The sequence below is a fragment of the Giraffa tippelskirchi genome, chromosome 4 (assembly GCF_054371585.1).
Source record: "Giraffa tippelskirchi isolate mGirTip1 chromosome 4, T2T-mGirTip1v1.2.pri, whole genome shotgun sequence".
NCBI classification, from domain to species: Eukaryota; Metazoa; Chordata; class Mammalia; order Artiodactyla; family Giraffidae; genus Giraffa; species Giraffa tippelskirchi.
In genome coordinates this window covers 16267472-16289103 of record NC_137278.1, presented here as the reverse complement: position 1 = coordinate 16289103, position 21632 = coordinate 16267472, and the positions used below count along the sequence as shown (strand labels likewise).

Genomic DNA, 21632 nt, shown 5'->3' with positions numbered 1-21632 from the left:
TGCCAGACGCCTGCTCTGCAGACTGCGGACCCTGTCGTATTCAGAACAGTGGCTCTGTGACCATGCATATCCTGGGCTGCTGCTATTCCTGCTGCCTGTCTGCAGGAATTCATTCCTTCCAAAGGGATCAAGTTCAGGACACCAGGACCCCAAGATGCTGGCTTTCATTTAAAACAGAGGAGTACTTTCCCCAGTGACTCTTCTCTGCTCTGTCTTGTTGCCGGTGGGGCTGTCTGAAATGTGCTCATTAATTATTGGTAACTTTGTTGATTTTTAAAGCGTACTTGCCTTTAGCAATGGTGGTTTGTAAAAGCCTGCAATTACTTTAAACACACACCAAGGAGAGACTTCATTACACTGACCCACTGAGAATGAGAGTAGTGTACAAAAAATACTTTATTACGTCTTACAAAACAACAGACCAGCAGTTAAGAACATCCCAAGTAGAGAAAAAAAAAAACATATATACATATATTTCCCTAAAACTAAGATGTCTGAAACACACTCAAGACAAAGTCTTAGAATCTTATGGCGTGAATAGCCTTCATCTAATCACAAGGAATGAAATAGTCCTTTCGACAAGAGAGCGGCCTGTGCAATGAATTACTTTCTGATAGAACCCCATGGAGAATTTGTCCACCTGTTTTATATCATGATTCTCTTTATTGATCGAAGAGCTAGACTCCAAACTCCAGATTGTCATAGAAGACGAGCCGACATATCAGATGTTTCAGAGTCATACTTTGTGCACCAGCATGCTGTTACTAATGTCCAGTCTTTCCAGCTTTCCTAAGACAAAATTCCATTCCTATTGTTACAACCTAACCAAGCAGTAATTGAAAGCACCATAAAAATACTTGCCTTTAAGACTTAAATGGAGATACCTCACTGAAATTACCTTTTACTATCCTAATAAAAAGAACTACGTCTCACAAAATTGACACAAATATTTAAAAACTGAAAATATAAAGCAAAATGTTATATAATCCAAACTTGAAATTTACTCTAATGCTACTTCTCCAGCTAAAGAAAAACGAACACTTGAATATTTTAAATATTAAGGCTTGAAAATTCTGTCAGTGCATAAGGAAGTAGGTGGTGGTGTAAAAACAGCTGGAAAATGTATTTAAAATAGATTATTTTTCATTTTTATGGTTTTTTTTCATTTGGGGTTTTTTTTTCTGTTTTTATTTGTTTTGATTTTATTGTTTTTCTCTTTATATACATATTTTTTTCATTTTTTTCAAGTGCAATGTTTTACTTCATATTATTTCTCTTTGGGGAAAGAGAAATGTAGTTTCCCCTCAGGTTGAGAGAAATTCACTTCATATTTACATTTGAAGTAGGAATATCTTTTCTGAAGAAAAAAAAAATCAGGTAAACCAAACTCAAAATCAACAAGTCTTGAAAAAAAGATTCTGAAGTAGAATTTCTGCATGGGGCCTTGATAGTATCAAGAATCAAGCAATATTTAGATGCCATCTAGTGGCCAAAACGGCAGCTGGATTATTAATTAAAGAGCTCTTTGAGCAAAAAATTGTCCGTGATTTTGCTTTTTTAGAGCAATGATAGGAAATTATTACTTCCTAGGCAAGGGGATAGTGTCTAGGTTACATGAATAAAGTTCACGTGGTGTTTCCATGAGAAGAGGGTTTTGTTCCTTGACCCAATTCAAGTGACATTTTTGCTCGAGCTCTTTCTTAGCAGCAAGAGAAGGCTCTGGAACTTTCTCACGTTGCCCTAGATTACATTCTTATTTCCAGTGGTTCAGAGTTAAATGGGAAATAGTAGCTTTGTGCCACAGCTTTTTTCACAGAAAAGCCAGGTCCAACCTCAACCCTCTCCTCCACCGTCCCCTGGAGCTTTTGCCAATGGGATTGCGCCAATCCAGGAAACTCACTTGCCAGTGATGTGCAGACAACCAAGCAAATAAACAATGTCATTGCCTGCAGGCTCAGAAGATCCACATGGCAACCCAAGCCCTGACCCCGTGTCAGCTACATCACGAAACATAAAGCATACCTCAAGCATACCTCGGTTTTGTTAAGAATCTCCCCTTTGTTTAAAGGGGAGATAGCTCACATTCCTAGAATAGTCAGTGTGGGCTACAGATTATCTCTTTCTGGGTCTCACCAAAGCCTGATAAGATGAGCATTTCTTATTTTTTGAAATATGTATGGACTATTTCTCAACTTCTAGTTAAATGTCCAAGGTTGCAATGATATAAAGGCTGAGAAGTAAAAAGCCTCCCCACAGGTGGAGATTATCGGTGGAGAGACTTCTTAATTTTTCCAGATGGGAAAAGAACTATCAAACATTAAATGCAAAGTAAGCTAATTGACTAAGGTTAGTTGTCTTGTATGAGCTATGGATTTCCATTATCTAAGTTATTTGTGTGTGTTCAGTTACCACAGACAAGCAGATTCCACGTGCAATTGAAAATAGGATTTGAGGCCCATGAGAAGTACCCCTCAGAAGGGGGGCAGCCAGGCACTGAGTCCCCAGGTGGTCCCCACAGTTGGGTGGAAGGTGGTCCAGCTTCCAGCTTCACCAGTCTAACTTCAGGTCTGCCTTGCTCCATACGTATTTCCCTCCTCGCTTTAGAAACATCTTCTCATCAAAGCCACTGAATTTTATAGCTTCTTCTACACCCACGTCCAAGATGGACTTGGAAGGATCCTTCCGCCCATTTCTACAGTTCAGGAAGCGCATCTAGGAAATACGGGACAAAAGTTAGAATATTTCCATATAATTTTCCTATAAACTCAACTAGGGGGATCAACTCAAGATGATTCTGGATATTCCAATCATTCCAACAAATGTTTGTGGAGACCTATAAGTGAGATGCTCCCCTGGGGACCCTGAGCCCATTGGACAGCATCTCTGCTCTCAACCAGCTCCCATCACCCACCTGAACACATTATATCAGGTAAGTGCAGGATAATCAGAATTGTATACATGTACGTATCCCTCCATTGGAGGGTATTATCCAGAAGGGCTTCCAAAAGATGCTGACATCTGAGTTGTGTTTTGAAATTGTAAGCCGGAGAGAGTAGTAGTGTTAAAGCCCAGAAACAATACACGGGGTTTGGGAAATTTCAGGTAGATGATATTGCTGGTGTGAAAACTGTGTGTGCACAAATAAGTGAAGAGTAATTAAATGTTCTTGTAAGAGAGGGAGAGAAAGCTGTACGAAAAGGCACTACGGAGCCAGGCAGGTCCCACATCAAGAAGTGTCCTGGACCCTCTTAAGGGTCTTGGTGTTGTTTTTCACTCACTCTGCCTGTCTGACTCTTTGCTACCCCTATGGACTGTAGCCTGCCAAGCTCCTTTGTCCGTGGGATTTCCCAGGTAGGAACACTGGAGTGGGTTGCCATTTCCTCCTCCAGGGCATCTTCCTGGATCAGGGATTGAACCCGCATCTCCTGCATTGGCAGTCAGGTTCTTTGCCACTGAGCCACCAGGGAAGTCCAAAGGTCTTGGTTTTTATCCTAAATTAAGCATCTTGGAGCGAGGAACCTGATCTTCATACCTTATGACCTACCATGGCACAGAGCATTTTATAGTAATTCTTACCGAATCAAAATGCTCTTAAATTGCCAAAAGTAAATTTTGTTCCCACTCCATTTATTCCAACTATGCAGATACCAGAGAATTTTGAAGGAACATGGTCAAAATCCCTAGGCAGTAAGGATATTCCAAAAATAAACTCCGTTTGACTTTTCCTCTCTACCTTGAACCCATAAACTGAACACTTGTGTTACCTTATCCCTCTGCTCTGTAAAGAAAGCTCATATTGACAAAAAAGTGAATGACTGTGAAGCATCACTGATTAACTTGAAAATAATAAAGTGTCAAAAGTCACAGTAAGCATTTCTTGAAACACCAAATCCAACTTAAATACGGAAAAGCCACTGTTCTTGGAACTCATTTCTTAAAAACAAGTCTTTGAATGGAAGTATTTGTCCTGTGCTAGAAATGTTGGCAAACGTTTGTGAACTGGGACAAAAACAGAAGAGACAGAGAGGGAAAGGGAGAAGTGATTTTTCAGTTTTGAGAATGCCACGTTATCTTTTCCCTGGGAAGGCAGTGGCACAGGAATGTATCAGTGGCTTTAGGGCACTCTGCAATCTCTTCACCCCAAAGCCGACAGCAATCTGTTAGAGATAAGCGCAGATAAGCCGGCAGCATCTGAGGAATTAGAGGCAATAATGTGACGTGTGACACGTCCTTCCCATAAGGAACCCCTGGTGCCCCATGACCAGAGAGGCCAGCCAAAGATGGCATAACAGAGGGGTCTGCTTTGTGTGATGTCAGCTCCACATAACCTCCGTGGACTCAGAGCCACAGGGAAGACACCATAAAGTGGTGAGGGGTAGGGTGGTCCTACAAACACTGGGACTGGGTTCAAGCCAATACCTGCCCAACGCCTTGGCTCCAAGATGGACACAGTGAATGAAGTCAGGGCTCTATAATATTGATGCTAATCAGTGACAATAAAAATAGGAAATGCTGGCTAAAAACAACGAATATGGTTTAAACGGTTATGCTGATTGTAACTCAACTCTGGACTTGATGCTTAGCTAATTTTTAAGGGATCATTTTTAGAATGCACCAGAATTACTCACGTATTCATCCAGAATAAGGTAGGAATCTCTCATCTGCAAAGGAAAAATTACAGACAAATTTAGTTTCAGGCATATTTTTCAGTACGTATGCTCAGCTGTCTGCCTTACAACGTCTGTTTGTTTGTTTTGCCTTATCTTTGGAGTCACTGTTTCTCAAATCTCCTGAGCATCTTTGTAGTCATCTCCACAAGGTAAGCCACCTGCCAGGGCCCTGCCCCACCCAAAATGCCCCCCACCGGGCAATCTGTGTCCATTCAAATTCCAACAGATTCCAGCAAGCTGGCCTCTGCATCCTGCTGGAAGGCTCACAGGGCTCTCTGAAAGTTCCTCTGACAAGGAAGCCCTCAGGCTAACTCTCCATGCCCTCCAGATCTTGGGGCACCCCGTCCTTCATTGTTCAGTGTTCCTTGTGTGTGTGACATGCCTCGAATGGACCCCCTTTTCCATGAATAAAGTATAATCTCTTTAATGCTACTGCCTGTGTACTAAGTTGCATCAGTTGTGTCCGACTATTTGATCTCACATTAACTGCATAATTAAGACAACTTTTAAAAAGTCAAATGCAACAGTGTGGACATATGAGTATTCTCCTCCGTTCTCTGTCCTCTTTTTGAAAGCTGCTCTGACCCCACCTGGGGATTTTCTTATTCATGCTCTGGTCAACATGACTTAGGAGTCTAAAGCATAAGGAACGAGTCCTTGTTCTGGAATTTCCAACATGATATAAGCATGTGAGGGAGAGATTTTGCTGCGTGTTTATTCTTTGGGGGAAGATGGGGAAAGCTTTTGATTTTTAAATAGTTGAAAAATAACAAAACTACCTATTTTAGAAAAATTTAAAGTCTGAAGAGTTATCAAGGTAAACAAAAATGATTGATCATCCATTACCCCAAGACGACCATGGGATGTGTACATACACACCCGTGCACACTAGGATTAAAGGTCAAATGGATTTTGCCTGTTGTTCTTTATTTGCACCCATATCACATCATGCAAATTTATCCTGGCTCCCTAATGTTCTTTGAACTATGCTATTTAGTCAGTATAACATTTAATACTGACAACATGAGTTTATCTGTTCTCTGTATGTTGAGCATCAGCCTACCTTCAGTTTTTTTTACTCCTCTCCTTAACACTGCAGGAACCTAGCTTTGAGCAAGAAGTTCTTTTTTCCATTGGCTTCAGAAAACACTCTGATTATTTACTCTGTGGAAGCTCCGCAGTGTAGACGTGCTTTGGCTGACACGGTTTAATCTACAGGACATATGTATTTGTGCTAACAAGACATACCCACTGTTCTCACTGGAAACCTAAAGATTTAGTACAGCTTCTATATCTACCATGAGACCCCTCCCCTCTCTCCACAAAACCCTCCCTCATCCCAGCATGCTCAGTCCTTGGTGGAGACACTTTTCTCTCTGGAGCTACATGTGTGATGGGAAACAAAATGACCTTCACTTTCTATAAATACACGTTAATGCATTTAGAAAGTTTACTTTATAACCTTCTGGTTAGACTCGGGCACCAAGCAGGGCACGTCTTTGTGGCGATCTAAGAACGCTTCAAACTCCTCATCGCTGATCACGAACCGTTCCGCTTCTCTCAGGGCATCTTCTCCAGAATTCTCACCCTCAATTATGAGACACTGGAAGACCTGAAACACAAGGGTAGTGTTGGCCTCCTAAAGAGCTTTCCACCGCTTTTTGTCCCAAATTGCATTTCCCTCTGAACCAAGCTTCATCCCTCCTGAGCAGAGAAAGTGAAAGTGTTAGTCACTCAGTTGTGTCTGACTCTTTGTGACCCCGTGGACTGTGGACTGCAGCCCACCAGGCTCCTCTGTCCATGGGTTTCTCCAGGTAAGAATACTGGAGTGGGTTGTCATGCCCTCTTAACAGGGGATCTTACTGACCCGGGAATCGAACCCATGTCTCCTGTGTCTCCTGCATCTCCTGCACTGGCAGGCAGATTCTTTATCGCTAGTACCACCTGGGAAGTCATTTACAGTATGTCTGCCTATAAATTTTCAGTTTTTTAGATCAGAATTTTATTGTTAGTATTTATACTATAGTATTTTTAAAAGTAGCCTTTAAACCTTTATATAAAAATGCATATTGCTTTCTTACTACCTTTTAGATTTAAATGATGAAATATACCAGGTGAAATAGGCTTCCTAAAGTATTTAACACTTTAATTTGGGGGTTTTCCCTTTAGGTTTTAAGCCATTATGTGCATTCGTGCCTTCTAAGTCGCTTCAATCCTGTCCAACTCTTCATGACCCCATGGACCATAGCCCGTCAGGCTCCTCTGTCCATGAGATTCTACAGGCAAGAATACTGGAGTGGGTTGTCATTCCTTCTCCAGAGGATATTCCAGACCTAGGGATTAAATCTGGGTCACCTGCACTGCAGGTGGATTTTTTACCATCTGAGTCAAGGAAGACTCATCTGCTAGAGAAGGAGTCAAATACTGCCTCCTACGTGAAGTCTTCCTGGCTTTTTGGCAGAATTAAATCTTTCCCATTTCGCCTTCCCACTTTATCCCAGCAGACATAGCTTCATATTACATGAGTTTTCCTCCTCTCTTTTCCTTGCTAGAATTGAATTCGACATCCTGTCTTCAGTTGCATTAGTCTGGGGTCCAGCCACAGACTTTCATGGATTCCCGCATGACAATGACCAGGGCAGATTGTTAAGAACACATATTTAGGGGCTTCCTTGGCGGTCCAGTGGTTAAGAAACCTCCTTGCAACGCAAGGGACATGAGTTCGATCCCTGAACCAGGGAGATCCCACATGCCTAGAGCCGCTAAGCCCATGTACCACAACTACTGAGCCCAGGAGCTGTGCCTATTGAGTCCACATACTGCTAGCTACTGAAGCCTAAAGCCTGTGCTCTGCGACAAGAGAAGCCACCATAATGAGAAGCTCACGCACTGCGCCTAGAAAGTAGCCCCTCATCGCTGCAATTAGAAAAAAGTTCATATGGCAGTGAAGACCCAGCACAGTCAAAAATAAATAAATCTTTACTAGAAAAAAAAAAAAAACCCACGACATATTCACATAAGTCCTCCTACTAATCCGTCTCAGGACAGTGCATATGGGATGAGTCCCTAGAAGCTGATTCTAAGTCTAGCAGAGAGAAGGACCAAACCCAACTGGCTCTCTGAGTCCAGAGTTCTCTGTATCCTTATCATTTTTGGTGTCCCTGAAGCAAATCTCTCCTGAACATTCACTTCATTACAATCAGAAAAGCAATGCAGTTCGTACCTTCCAGCGGACGGGGTTCAGTGCGTTTATCTGTTCCTTCATATCTTCATCCACGTTGAATCGATTGATGACTGAATTTATCTTGAAGGCCACTCTGTACTCCTTACACCATGTCCTCAGTTTCTGGAGATTTTCCACGTGGTTCTTCTTTCCTTGACCACGGCCAATAAGGACATTGACCTGCTCGTCAAAGCTGTCACAGGAGATGGCAAGAATGTCCAAATATTCACCTGAGGGAAAACGATCACCGTTAGGCTTTTCCATCCAAGGATGAAAACTTATGTTAAGATTTTCCATCCAAGGATGAAAGCATAGGATTTGGGGCTTCTTGGTGACTCACTGGGAAAGAATCGCCTGCCAATGCAGGAGACACGGATTCACCCCCTGATCTAGGAAGATGCCCACATGCCTCAGAGCAACCAAGCCCGAGTACCGCTACTGAGCTTGGGCTCCAAGCCCGGGAGCCACAGCGACAGAAGCCTACGTGCCCCTGAGCCTGTGCTTCGCAACACGAGAAGCCACTATGATGAGAAGCCTGTGCACTGCAAGGAAGAGTAGCCTCTGGTGCCCAAAACTAGAGAAAAGCCCGCACAGCAGTGAAGTCAGCACAGCCAAAAATAAAGAAATAAAATTATATATATATATATATATATATATATATATATATATATATAAAAGAGCAAAAGCTTTCAAGCCAGAGGTGGAGAACTGGAGCCTTATGGACCACAGAAGCAGGCAAAAACATTTTGTTTGTTCCTGCAGACATTTAAAAATATTACAAGAGCTAAATCTGACTTCGTGTCAGCTCTGTGTCTTTTACTTTAACCTTTGCTTCCCTTTGCTATTGTTCACTAAAAGAATACTGTCCATACACAATGGCCTGCCTCGGAGAACCCTGCCCCTCTGCCTGAATGTTAAACCAAAATGCCTTTGTTCAGAGAAACACCCTGACCTTGTCCACCTGCAAGAGAAAAGAAACATATACATGCCCTCTCTGAGGGCCCTTGCAGGAATAATCACAAAACCTGGGGCCTTCTTACTTTATTCCTCATCTCCTCTAGACCCCAACAAGACGGTTATCTTGAGACAGTCTGCGATCTGGTCCTTCTGTCAGCTTTTGGAGTCAAGTCCTTATTCCTTGTCTCAACGCCTCCTCTCCGAATTTTAATGCCTGTCTTGTGGTGAGCAGAGCGAGCTTGGACTTGGTAACAAAAATATTTCACGCTGTTTCTAAATATTTTTATTTGAGAGATTTAACATAGTCATTAAAAAGAATGAAATAATGCCACCGCAGCAACATGGATGGACCAAGAAATTGTCATACTGAGTGAAGTCAGGCAGAGAAAAAGAAATGCGGAATGATACGGCTTGTATTGCAGAATCTTAAAAATGATACACTTGAACTTATTTACAAAACGGAAACAGACTCACAGACTTAGAGAATGAATGCATGATCACCAGGAGGGAGCAGGGCAGTGACAGCTGCGGGGCTGGGACTGACAAAGTGGAAGCACTTGGCACTGACCTGGACACACTGCTATGTTTAAAACAGACAACCAACAAGGACCTACTATGTAGCACAGGGAACTCTGCTCAATACTCTTTAATAACCCAAATGGGAAAAAGAATTTGAGAAAGAACAGATTTCTATATAACTAAATAAGAGGAGGAAATGCCAACCCACTCTAGTAGTCTTACCTGGGCAATTCCATGGACAGAGGAGCTTGGCTGGCTATATAGTCCATGGGGTTGCAAAGAGTCCGACACGACTGAGCGAGTGAGCACATGGCACATACTCTAACACAAAGGAAAAGGTGTAAAAACTAGAGTGTAGATTTAGGATGTATCTTTAATAATTTGAGCGTATGGCAACACTAACCCTGATCTCTGATATAGGATAAAAATCAATGGCTGTTCACAACGCTGTCAAAGTGTCTGCTATGAATAGTCTTTTCACTTCCTTGTTGTCTCCCTACCCCAGTGGTCTTTTTTCTTTGCTGTTTTTCAGTCACTAAGTCATGTATAACTCTGTGTGACCCCATGGACAGCAGCATGCCAGGCTCTCCTGTCCTCCACTAACTCCAGGAGTTTGGTCAAATTCATGTCCATTGAGTTGGTGATGCCATCTAACCATCTCATCCTCTGCCTCCCACTTCTCCTCCTGCCTTCAGTCTTTCACAGCATCAGGGTCTTTTCCAATGAGTCAACTCTTCACATCAGGTGATCAAAGTATTGGAGCTTCAGCTTCATCCTTTTTCTTACACACTTCCAAATTCGCTACTTTGCACTGCCTCTCTGGATCAGCCTCTGAACTTTTGCCCTAAGGTGCAACACTGCTCATGGTCCTTAATCCTCACACCACACGTCTTGGGGGGAATGCACTGCCCAGGATATAGCCAGCAACTCAACTCAGTCTTCTCTGCTCACATGGCTCTCTAACCCTGTCTTATCTCTCTAAATCCAGTTCCCAAAGCTTACTTTTGAATTTCTGACACTCACCTTTGACTGAGTGACTCCCTTCACGAGTGTTTTGTTGCTAACTTGTGGCCCTGTGCTCCTCTTGTTAACCTTTCCCAGATGGGAAGTACAACCCTGCCCCACACCCCACCCTCCCCTCCCCTGCGTCCATTTCTGCATCGTCTAGGAAAGAGGGTTTCATCAGAAATCCCCGTGAACGTCCTCAACACATTGTACATGCAACTACCCTTTGAATGATTTCAAGACTCAAACAACTCACAGAAAGCAAGCACAGAACATTTTACCCTAAGAGTCCAATCAGAACCGTTTACTAAAATGATAGTAGTGCTCTGTGCTGACCTAAATGGGATGGAAATCCAAAAAAAAGAGGGGGTACATATAAACAAACAGCTGATTCACTCTGCTGTACAGCAGAAACTAACACAGTATTGTAAAGCAGCTACATTTCAATAAGAATTAATTTTAAAAAACTGTTGAAAAACAAAATAAATAAAATAGACTAAATAAATAAACAAAATAAATAAAATAAAATGTAAGAATAGCTAACATTTTTCAAATGCTTCCTAAATTCCAGGTACTGCTCTAAGAATATTAGTAAGTGTTAAGTGTTAGTCGCTCAGTCGTGCCTGACTCTTTGTGATCCCATGGACTGCAGCCCACCAGGCTCCTGTGTCCACAAGATTTTCCAAGCAAGGATACTGGAGTGGGTTGCCATTTCCTTCTCCAAGAATATTAATATCTGTGTAAAAATTAGTATTAAGGGACCTCCACCGTCTTAGGCTTCTCTGGTGGCTTAGTGGTAAAGAATCCACCTGCCAATGCAGGAGACATAGGTTTGATCCCTGAGTCAGGAAGAGCCCCTGGAGAAGGAAATAGCAACCCACTCCAGTATTTTTGCCTGGAGAATCCCACGGACAGAGGAGCCTGGAAGATTACTATCCATGAGGTCACAAAAGAGTAGGACACGACTTGGTGACAAAATATCAACAGTCTTAAGACCAGGGGTTCGTAACCCTAATCGCAGAGTGGAATCCCTTTGGAGCACGCCAAGTTGGAATGTCCACCCACCACAAGGCTCTGAAATAACTAGTCTGGAGGCCAGTCCCAGCAGAGATGTCTTATTTAAAGTTCCTCAGTAGCCAGATACATAGCCGGCGGGGAGAACGACTGTTTTAGTCCAATCCCTCAATTTATACAGGAGACTACTAAAGTAGAGTCATTTCCATAAATACTCTAAAGATTAAACATGAATAGGAAACAATAAGGTCGGGGCTTGCAAAACTGTCCACTCTGTTCATCTTCCCCACTAATGACTCAACTAAAGCTACTTTGATAATGGACGGGAACATCTGCTGGTGAGTCCTGCTATCTGCTTTGCCACACTTGCTTATGAGAGCCCTACCAAAACTCGGCATGCAGCCTGAGGGGAGATTAGAACAAGCATACTTGCTTTCTTTCTCCAGATCCCCAGCAGGCCAGGCCGGAGGCCCAGGATGGAAGAAAATACAGTGACAGACAGTGACAGAGGCTGGAGTCATATGCCGTGGGGGCTGCTCACCGTACTTCTGGAACCACCTCTCACGGATCAAGCTCCCGTTGCTGACGATGCTGACACTGGGCAGCTGCAGCTCCTGCTTGCAGAACTTCACCAGCTTGCCCAGGTACTCGCCCCGGTCCTGGAGGAACGGCTCCCCGCCTGAGAAGTTGATCTTCTCCATACCTGGGACAGACAGCACATGGATTTTTCTTCTATTTTAGCACTTCATCAACATCTGTTATCATTTTAATGGCAAAAGTAGTGTTTTCTCAAGGTAATAGAATGAGACTGGAGAGAAATGGCAAATAGATAGGGAAACAGTGACAGACTTTATTTTTGGGGGGCTCCAAAATCACTGTAGATGGTGACTGCAGCCATGAAATTAAAAGTCACTTGCTCCTTGGAAGAAAAGTTATAACCAACCTAGATAGCATATTAAAGAGCAGAGACATTACTTTGCCAACAAAGGTCCATCTAGTCAAACCTATGGTTTTTCCAGTAGTCATGTATGGATGTGAGAGTTGGACCATAAAGAAAGCTGAGTGCAGAAGAATTGATGCTTTGGAACTGTGGTGTCGGATAAGACTTTTGAGAGTCCCTTAGACTGCAAGGAGATCCAACCAATCCATCCTAAAGGAAATCAGTCCTAAATATTCATTGGAAGGACTGATGCTGAAGCTGAAACTCCAATCCTTTGGCCACCTGATGTGAAGGACTGGCTCACTGGAAAAGACCCTGACGCTGGGAAAGATTGAGGGCGGGAGGAGAAGGGGATGACAGAGGATGAGATGGTGGGATGGTATCACCGACTCAATGGACATGAGTTTGAGTAAACTCCAGGAGTTGACGATGGACAAGGAGGCCTGGCGTGCTGCAGTCCATGGGGTCGCAAAGAGTCAGACACGACTGAGCGTCTGAACTGAACTGAACAGAGAGAAATGGAGCTAGGAGATAGGTCCAAGCTCCAAAGCCTTTGATCTTTCTAAAATGAGTTTGCCCGCCATCCTGGCCTTCCCAGAACAGTCCTGGTTTGTGGAGACCACATCTCATCAGTTGTTCTTCCCGGCACTCTGTTTCACTTTCAAATGTTTCTGCAGTGGGACAGTGATAAATTATATCATCTCACTCTTCATAAGCTAACATGCTAGGAGGCAGCTCGTGTGACGAGCATTATTATTCGATAAAATATTGTTCCCTAAAAGGGTGATTAAACAGGGACAGATAACTGGGGAAAGTGAAGCAGTGTGTTGGCCAGCGGTGTAGCCCGTGATGACTTTGAGGAGCAGGTCAGAGGGGATGAGTGAACAAGAAGACTGAAGGAACAGGATGTAGAGATGCAGTTAAGAGCTTAGAAAAGGAGCCATTCGTTCACAGTAGTGGCAACACAAAATCCGTCCTGTCACAGCTCACGTCGAGAGCTGTGATGATGCTCATAATGGCTGCATTCTATTCAGTCTGCTGTGTAAAAGTCAGAGGAGTAAATAATATATTTTGGAAGCATCTTCATCCAGAGAGGTGGTGGTTTTGTTGCTTCAGTCATGTCCGACTCTTGCGACCTCATGGACTGTAGCCTGCCAGGCTCCTCCATCCATGGGATTCTCTAAACAAGAATGCTGGAGTGGGTTGCCGTTTCCTTCTCCAGGGAATTCCTTCCTGACCTAGAAATCAAACCCTGCATTGCAGGCAGATTCTTTACCAACTGAGCTACAAGGGAGACCTCTTCATCCAGAGTAGCAATTTTAATTTTAAATGTAATGTATATTTACATTTATTTTCTTAATTTAAATTTAAAAGCAAATTTTAATTTTAATAGTCACCAAAATAGATTTTCCTTCATTTACCAGAAATTTCACTTATAGGACATGCCACCCATACTATACCCATTTTTACTAACTTTGGTTTTATTTACTTGAAACTGAGAGGTCACAATAAGTACTAATTATAACTATAATAGTTTATGCTCTACTAAAAAACACAAGAGCATTCATTTATTTGTGCCTTGTAGAAACTTTGTAGGATTGATATATGAGCTATCATTATGCTCTATATTTTAAAGAATATTAAACTGATAGTCAGAAAGTCAAATTTCTTGGCACATCCAATGAGTGCTGGAGCAGGAACTCAAATACTGGTCTTATGAATCAAGAGTCTAAGTTCTTTCCACAACCTCAGTCCTCTCCTCATTTGTTCATTCATGCATTAATTCATCATTCAAAAAATTCATTAGATTCCTATTACCTGCTAGATATTTTGCTAGACAAAAAGATAAACAGAATGTCAAGTTTCAGTCTCAGAACTCAAACTCTTTGGGGACCCAAGTATTAAAAACAAAGCAATAAAACAAAAGAGCACGATTTTAAACATACTGTAGTAGGCAGTTAGGTTGCTTCCATACCTTGGCAATGTAAGTAGTGTGCTATGAACACTGAAGTGCATGCTGCTTTCCAATTAGTGTTTTTACTTCTTTCTAATATATACACAGAAGTGAAATTGTTGTGTCACTGGGCTTCCCTGGTGACTCAGATGGTAAAGAATTCACCTGCAACACAGGAGACCTGAGTTCTATCCCTGGGTTGGGAAGATCCCCTGGAGAAGGGAATGACAATCCACTCCAGTATTCTTGCCTGGAGAATCCCCTGGAAAGAGGAGCATGGCGGGCTACAGTCCATAGGGTCAAGAAGAGTTGGACATGACCGAGTGACTAACATGTTCACTTTTTTCCCCTGGTAATTCTGTTTTTAGTTTTTTAAGGAACCACCATACTGCTCTGAATAGTGTCTGCCCAAATTTACATTCCTACCCACAGTGTACAGGGTTCCCTTGTCGACACATCCACTCCAGCATTTGTTATCTGTGGTCTCTCCGATGGTAGCCATTCTGACTGGCGTGAGGTGATATGATACCTCACTGTGGTTCTGATTTGCATTTCCCTGATAATTCGTGTTGTTGAGCATCCTTTCATGGACACAGACAGTTGGCTATCTGCATTTCCTCTTCGGAAAATGTCCATTTAGTTCTTCTGCCCATGTTTAACTGGGTTGTTTGTTTTTTGATGTTCAGTTGTCTGAGCTGTTTATATATGTTGGCTATTAATTCCTTACCAGTCATATCATTTGCAAGCATCTTTTCTCATTCATGTTGTCTTTTCATTCTGTCAATGGTTTCCTTTGCTGTGCCAAAAGCTTTTCCATTTTTTAAAAGTGTCTATCAGAGGTTGAATGGATAAAGAAGATGTGGTATATATAAACCCAATGGAATACTACTCAGCGATAAAAAAGAATGAAAATTTTGCCATTTGCAGCCTCATGGGTGGATTTGGAGGGCATTGGGCTATGTGCTTAGTTGCTCAGTCATGTCTGACTCTTTGCAACCTCATGGATTTTGGCCCGCCAGGCTCCTCTGTCCATAGGATTCTCTAGGCACGAATACTGGAGTGGGTTGCCATTCCCTTCTCCAGGGGATCTTCCTGACCCAGGGATCAAACTCCAGCCTCTTGGGTTTCCTGAATTGGCAGGCAGGTTCTTTACCACTAGTGCCACCTGGGAAGGTATCTTGCATGAAGAGGACCAGGAATACTTCTAAGGAGCTTTGAAAATTCACTAACAGAGCCTGGGGTGACTGGCATTCCAGAAAGAGAGAACAGTGTGATCAGGGTCCACGAGGAAGGTGTTGGGGGAAAATTGTGTCACGTGATGTGCCCACAGCATGGGGTCCTTCAGGAAATGGGGTGCAGGATGGCAACATGGTGCTTGAAGCCTGTGTTCACAAGTTTGGGCTTGGAAGCCAGGCAAGAAAGTTCAGTAGGGGGAGTTATGCATCCGACATATATTTCAGTATGATCTCGTGCTTTCCGTGGGGACACAGGGACAATGAGATGAACCGCGACAGTCCTAATGAGAAATACCAAGACGTTGAAATAGACGCCATCGGGAATGGCAGTGAGGTGGGTCAGGCGCTGATGAGCTGCGGATGACTGGGCAGATATATGGGGAGCGAAATACGTCAGATCCAGTAAAGGGCGGATGCACATTCTCAGCATATAAAGTACCAAATCAGGCAAGGCTGGTGTCAGAATAGGAGCTAGTGGTTACCCCGGGCAGGAAGAGCAGGGGCTGAAGGCGGCAGGAGCTGTGAGCACCCTGATGTTATCTGTGCAGATTTACCTGCTGTTTATCGGAATGTGGTCACTGTGACGTTCAGGATGTGTGAAAGCCGGGGCAAATGCATGTTATATGTCTGCAGCAGAGTTAAGCAAGTTGAGAAAGAAGCTGGTGATGTGGCTGAGGTTGCTGGCTTAGGAGGTGCTCTAGGGAAGACAGGAGGATGGGAGAGGAGGAGGACAGATCCCCTTAGACCTGGACTGGCTGGGCTCTCTCTGAGATGCCTGCCTGTTACTGACGCGGTGACACTCGGTGAGCAAGTCTCCAGAGCAAAAGCACTGCCTTTCTTGAATGGTACACAGCTTCTCTAAATATTCATTATAAGAGCACGTAAATAATCCCAAACAACAAACCCAAACATTGCACTTCTTAAGTCAAAGTTTCTGTATTTGTTGGCAGCTCTCATCAGCCGTTGCTGGAGAACTCACTCCATGAACTCAGAAAGGGGCACAACTTCCCAACCTGCCTCCTTCCCCATGCCGCTCACTTAGAAGAAGCAGTGATGCTTGCTCCCCCACGCCAGCCCACTCTGCAGTTTAGGAAGATCTCGGCACCCATCCACAGTTCGCCCCCACCTCCTCTGGCCGGAGCGCATCCCCGCTGTGTCCTGGGAAGGACTGAGATCCTGGGGAACCTATCCGGCCAGGGCTGACCCCGCCCCCGCCTCTTCACCCTTGTCGAAGTGGCCGAGCACCTGAGGGCTTTCCTGGGTCTAGGGACTCACCTGCTTCTTTCAGCATCAGCAGACCTCTCTTGGCCTCCTCCAGCGGCAGCACGAAGGACGTTTTGGCAGTATGGAAGCAGAAGCCGCATTTGTAGTTGCACTGGCGGGTGAAGTGGTAATTGACGCTGGTGGGGGTGGTGGGCAGGTCGCCGCTGCCCTCTCCCTCCGCTTTGCCGGGCTCCCCTGCTTCCTTCCTGCCCTGGAGCTGCCGGCTCCTCTCGCCCCCTGCCAGCCAAGATACTGCCTGGAGCTGGAGGAACAGGGGCCCCAGGCTGCTCCACACGGAGCCCAGGGGCTGCAGGAAGGTGCTCAGCAGCTTGAGAGCAAACGCGATGGGTACCAGCATCCACATGGTGGCAGGTGCCCCGAGGCTGCGCTGTGGTGGCAGGTGCCTTGAGGCTGTGCTGCAGCTGTAGGCTGGCTTTTATACATGCCTGGCAACCTGTCACACGGGAGGAGGGACACACGTTCCTTGACTAACGCTCAGCTGAGCATTAAGTTTCGATTTCTTTCTTCGCGAAAATGAAAGTTGGAACAGGGCCAAGACTGAAGTCTCAGGAGTAGGACCGACATCTGTTTTTCTCTGCCTCACGGCTCAGCTCCGTCTCCTGGAATCAATAATAGTTCAGACTGGATGTAGATGGACATGCTGCTCTCAAATCTCTATTTGGATCCAGCAGGTAGTGATAGAACTAGGCAGAGACATAGCCACCTCTGCAGCTGCTGCATTACTTGTGCAGGACATAACCTGTAGAAGCATCTGCCCCAGTGCCCTTTGCTTGGGGTGTGAGGTTCAGCGAGAGTTTGTCTGGAGAGCCAAACAGTGAAGAGTGATTGCCTGGTGGACGATGAGAGCAGACTCTATCAGCTCAGGACCCCTTTCAGATCTCAGTCAAAATACATAAGCACATAAAAACATTAATGTCTGAAACTTCCTTTAGTGATTCATCTTAATGCATGCTTTTTCTTATGGTGAAATGTTTCAAATGTTGAAATTCAACCATTTATCTTTCCCTGCAGGTTTATTGTTGTTTACACCATTTTTTAGTTCCCTCTGGTGGCTCAGAGATTAAAGTATCTGCCTGCAATGTGGGAGACCTGGGTTCGATCCCTGGGTTGGGAAGATCCCCTGGAGAAGGAAATGGCAACCCACTCCAGTATTCTTCCCTGGAGAATCCCATGGACGGAGGAGCCTGGTGGGCTACAGTCCACGGAGTTGCAAAGAGTCGGACACGACTGGGCAACCTCACTTTCACTTTCACACCATTTTTAAAAGACAAAAGAAAAAAATCAGATGCTTTTCTAAGATACTTCTTTTTTTTAAAAAAAAAGTGAAGTATGGTTAATTTACAAGATTTTGTTAGTTTCAGATGTACAAAAAAGTGACTCACTTATCAGTTCAGTCACTCAGTCATGTTTATTTGTGACTGCATGGACTGCAGCATGCCAGGCTCCCATGTCCATCACCAACTCCTGGAACTTACTCAAACTCGTGTCCTTTGAGTCAGTGATACCCTCCAACCATCTCATCCTCTGTCGTCCCCTTCTCTTCCCACTTTCAATCTTTCCCAGCATTAGGGTCTTTTCCAATGAGTCAGTTCTTCGCATAAGGTGCCCAAAGTATTGGAGTTTCAGCTTCAGCATCAGTCCTTCCAATGAATATTCAGGACTGATTTCCTTTAGGATGGACTGGTTGAATCTCCTTGCAGTCCAAGGGACTCTCAAGAGCCTTCTCCAACACCACAGTTCAAAGGCATCAATTCTTTGGTGCTCAGCTTTCTTTACAGTCCAACTCTCACATCCATACATGACTACTAGAAAAACCATAGCTTTGACTAGATGGACATTTGTTGGCAAAGTGATGTCTCTGCTTTTTAATATGCTGTCTAGGTTGGTCATAATTTTTTTTCCAAGGAGCAAGTGTCTTTTAATTTCATGGCTGCAATCACCATCTGCAGTGATTTTGGAGCCCAAAAAAATAAAGTCTCTCACTGTTACCCCGTCTACTTGCCATGAAGTGATGGGACCAGATGCCATAATCTTAGTTTTCTGAATGTTGAGTTTTAAACCAACTTTTTCATTCTCCTCTTTCACTTTCATCAAGAGGCTATTTAGTTCTTCTTTGCTTTCTGCCATAAGGGTCATGTCATGTGCGTATCTGAGGTTATTGATATTTCTCCCAGCAATCTTGATTCCAGCTTGTTCTTTATCCAGCCCAGCGTTTCTCATGATGTTTTCTGCATATATAAGTTAAATAAGCAGGGTGACAGTATACAGCCCTTGATGTACTCCTTTTCCTATTTGGAGCCAGTCTGTTGTTCCATGTTCATTTCAAACTATTGCTTCCTGACCTGCATACAGGTTTCTCAAAAAGCAGGTCAGGTGGTCTGGTATTCTCATCTCTTTCAGAATTTTCCAGTTTGTTGTGATCCACACAGTCAAAGGCTTTAAAATAGTCAATAAAGCAGAAGTAGATGTTTTTCTGGAACTCTCTTGCTTTTTCGATGATCCAGTGGATATTGGCAATTTGATCTCTGGTTCCTCTGCCTTTTCTAAAGCCAGCTTGAACATCTGAAAGTTCACAGTTCACGTACTGTTGAAGCCTGGCTTGGAAAATCTTGAGCATGACTTTACTAGCGTATGAGATAAGTGCAATTGTGTGGTAGTTTGAGCACTCCTTGGCATTGCCTTTCTTTGGAATTGAAATGAAAATTGGCCTTTTCCAGTCCTGTGGCCTCTGCTGAGTTTTCCAAATTTGCTGGCATATCGAGTGCAGCACTTTCACAGCATCTTCTTTTAGGATTTGAAATAGCTCAATTGGAATTCCATCACCTCCACTAGCTTTGTTTGTAGTGATGCTTCCTAAGGCCCTGTTGACTTCACATTCCAGGATGTCTGGCTCTAGGTGAGTGATCACACCATCGTGATTATCTTGGTCATGAAGATCTTTTTTGTATAGTTATTCTGTGTATTCTTGCCACCTCTTCTTAATATCTTCTGCTTCTGTTAGGTCCATACCATTTCTGTCCTTTATTGCGCCTGTCTTTGCATGAAATATTCCCTTGGTATCTCGGATTTTCTTGAAGAGATCTCTAGTCTTTCCTATTCTATTGTTTTCCTCTATTTCTTTGCATTGATCATGGAGGAAGGCTTTATTATCTCTCCTTACTATTCTTTGGAACTCTGCATTCAAATGGGTATCTCCTTCGTTTTCTCTTTTGCCTTTCGCTTTTCTTCTTTTCACAGCTATTTGTAAGGCCTCCTCAGACAACCATTTTGCCTTTTTTCATTTCTTTTTCTTGGGGATGGTCTTGATCACTGCCTCTTGTACAATGTCACGAACCTCCAGCCATAGTTCTTCAGGCACCCAAGAAGGATGGGTCATGGTGGAGAGTTCTGACAAAACGTGGTCCACTGGAGAAGGGAATGGCAAACCACTTCATTATTCTTGCCTTGAGAACCCCATGAACAGTATGAAAAGGCAAAAAGATAGGACACTGAAAGATGAACTCCCCAGGTCAGTAGGTGCCCAATATGCTACTAGAGATCAGTGGAGAAATAACTCCAGAAAGAATGATGGGATGGAGCCAAAGGAAAAACAACACCCAGTTGTGGATGTGACTGGTGATGGAAGTAAAGTCCGATGCTGTAAACAGCAATATTGCATAGGAACCTGGAATGTTAGTCCCGTGAATCAAGGCAAACTGCTGCTGCTGCTGCTAAGTCCCCTCAATAGTGTCCCACTTTGTGCAACCAGGCTCTTCCATCCTTGGGATTTTCCAGGCAAGAGTACTGGAGTGGGTTGCCATTTCCTTCTCCCAAACTGGAAGTGGTCCAACAGGAGATGGCAAGAGTGAACATGAACATTTTAGGAATCCGTGAACTGAAATGAACTGGAATGGATGAATTTAACTCAGATGACCATTATATCGACTACTGTGGGCAAGAATCCCTTAGAAAAAATGGAATAGCCATCACAGTCAACGAGAGTCTGAAATGCAGTACTTGGATGCAATCTCAAAAATGACAGAATGATCTTTGTTCGTTTCCAAGGCAAACCATTCAATATCACAGTAATGTAAGTCCATGACCCGAACAGTAATACTGAAGAAGCTGAAGTAGAACAGTTCTGTGATGACCTACAAGACCTTCTAGAACTAACACCTCAAAAAGATGTTGTTTTCATTGTAGGGGACTGGAATGCAAAAGTAGGAAGTCAAGAAATACCTGGAGTAACAGGCAAGTTTGGCCTTGGAGTACAGAATGAAGCAGGGCAAAAGCTAACAGAGTTTTGCCAGGAGAACACACTGGTCATAGCAAACACCCTCCTCTAACAACACAAGAGAGGACTCTACACATGGACATCACCAGATGGTCAATACTGAAATCAGATTGATTGTATTCTTTGCAGCCAAAGATGGAGAAGCTCTATACAGTCAGCAAAAACAAGACCAGGAGCTGACCATGGCTCAGATCATGAACTCCTTATTACCAAATTCAGACTTAAATTGAAGAAAGTAGGAAACACCACTAGACCATTCAGGTATGACCTAAATCAAATCCCTTATGATTATACAGTGGAAGTGACAAATAGATTCACTTACATGTATATATCTATTCTCTTTCAAATTCTTTTCCATTATAGGTAATTATAAGATATTGAATATAGTCCTTTGTGCTCTTCAGTAGGTCCTTGTTGATTATCTGTTTTATACATAGTAGTGTGTACTGAAGGCAGAAAGAGAAGAGGGCAACAGAAGATGAGGTGGTTGGATGGCATCACTGACTTGATGGACATGAGTCTGAGCAAGCTCTGAGAGCTGGTGATGGACAGGGAAGC

At 43.5% G+C, this 21632-nt stretch overlaps 1 protein-coding gene across 2 annotated transcripts; it reads right to left on the bottom strand.

The window, feature by feature from the left end:
- Positions 1-378: 378 nt before the first annotated feature.
- Positions 379-17295, bottom strand: RSAD2 (radical S-adenosyl methionine domain containing 2). 2 transcript variants are annotated; one of them, XM_081597061.1, is made up of 6 exons: positions 16793-17295; positions 11930-12091; positions 7894-8123; positions 6133-6282; positions 4629-4661; positions 379-2712 (listed from the first exon to the last, which is right to left on the bottom strand). In XM_081597061.1, the coding sequence occupies exons 1-6, from the start codon at positions 17142-17144 to the stop codon at positions 2548-2550; spliced, it is 1092 nt and encodes a 363-aa protein (XP_081453187.1). In that variant the 5' UTR covers positions 17145-17295; the 3' UTR covers positions 379-2547. The 2 variants fall into 2 exon arrangements, with proteins under 2 accessions (XP_081453187.1, XP_081453188.1); XM_081597062.1 differs by lacking the exon at positions 4629-4661 and having other exon boundaries at positions 6102-6282; positions 16793-17273.
- Positions 17296-21632: the final 4337 nt, after the last annotated feature.

What these genes read in the sequence shown, in the direction of transcription:
- RSAD2 (XM_081597061.1), bottom strand. Translation starts at nt 17,144, where the DNA reads ATGTGGATGCTGGTACCCATCGCGTTTGCTCTCAAGCTGCTGAGCACC. An exon ending in GCTGATGCTGAAAGAAGCAG is followed by an intron (nt 12,092 to 16,792) that starts GTGAGTCCCTAG and finishes TGTCTGTCCCAG; the next exon opens with GTATGGAGAAGATCAACTTC. An exon ending in GAGGTGGTTCCAGAAGTACG is followed by an intron (nt 8,124 to 11,929) that starts GTGAGCAGCCCC and finishes GTTTTCCCTCAG; the next exon opens with GTGAATATTTGGACATTCTT.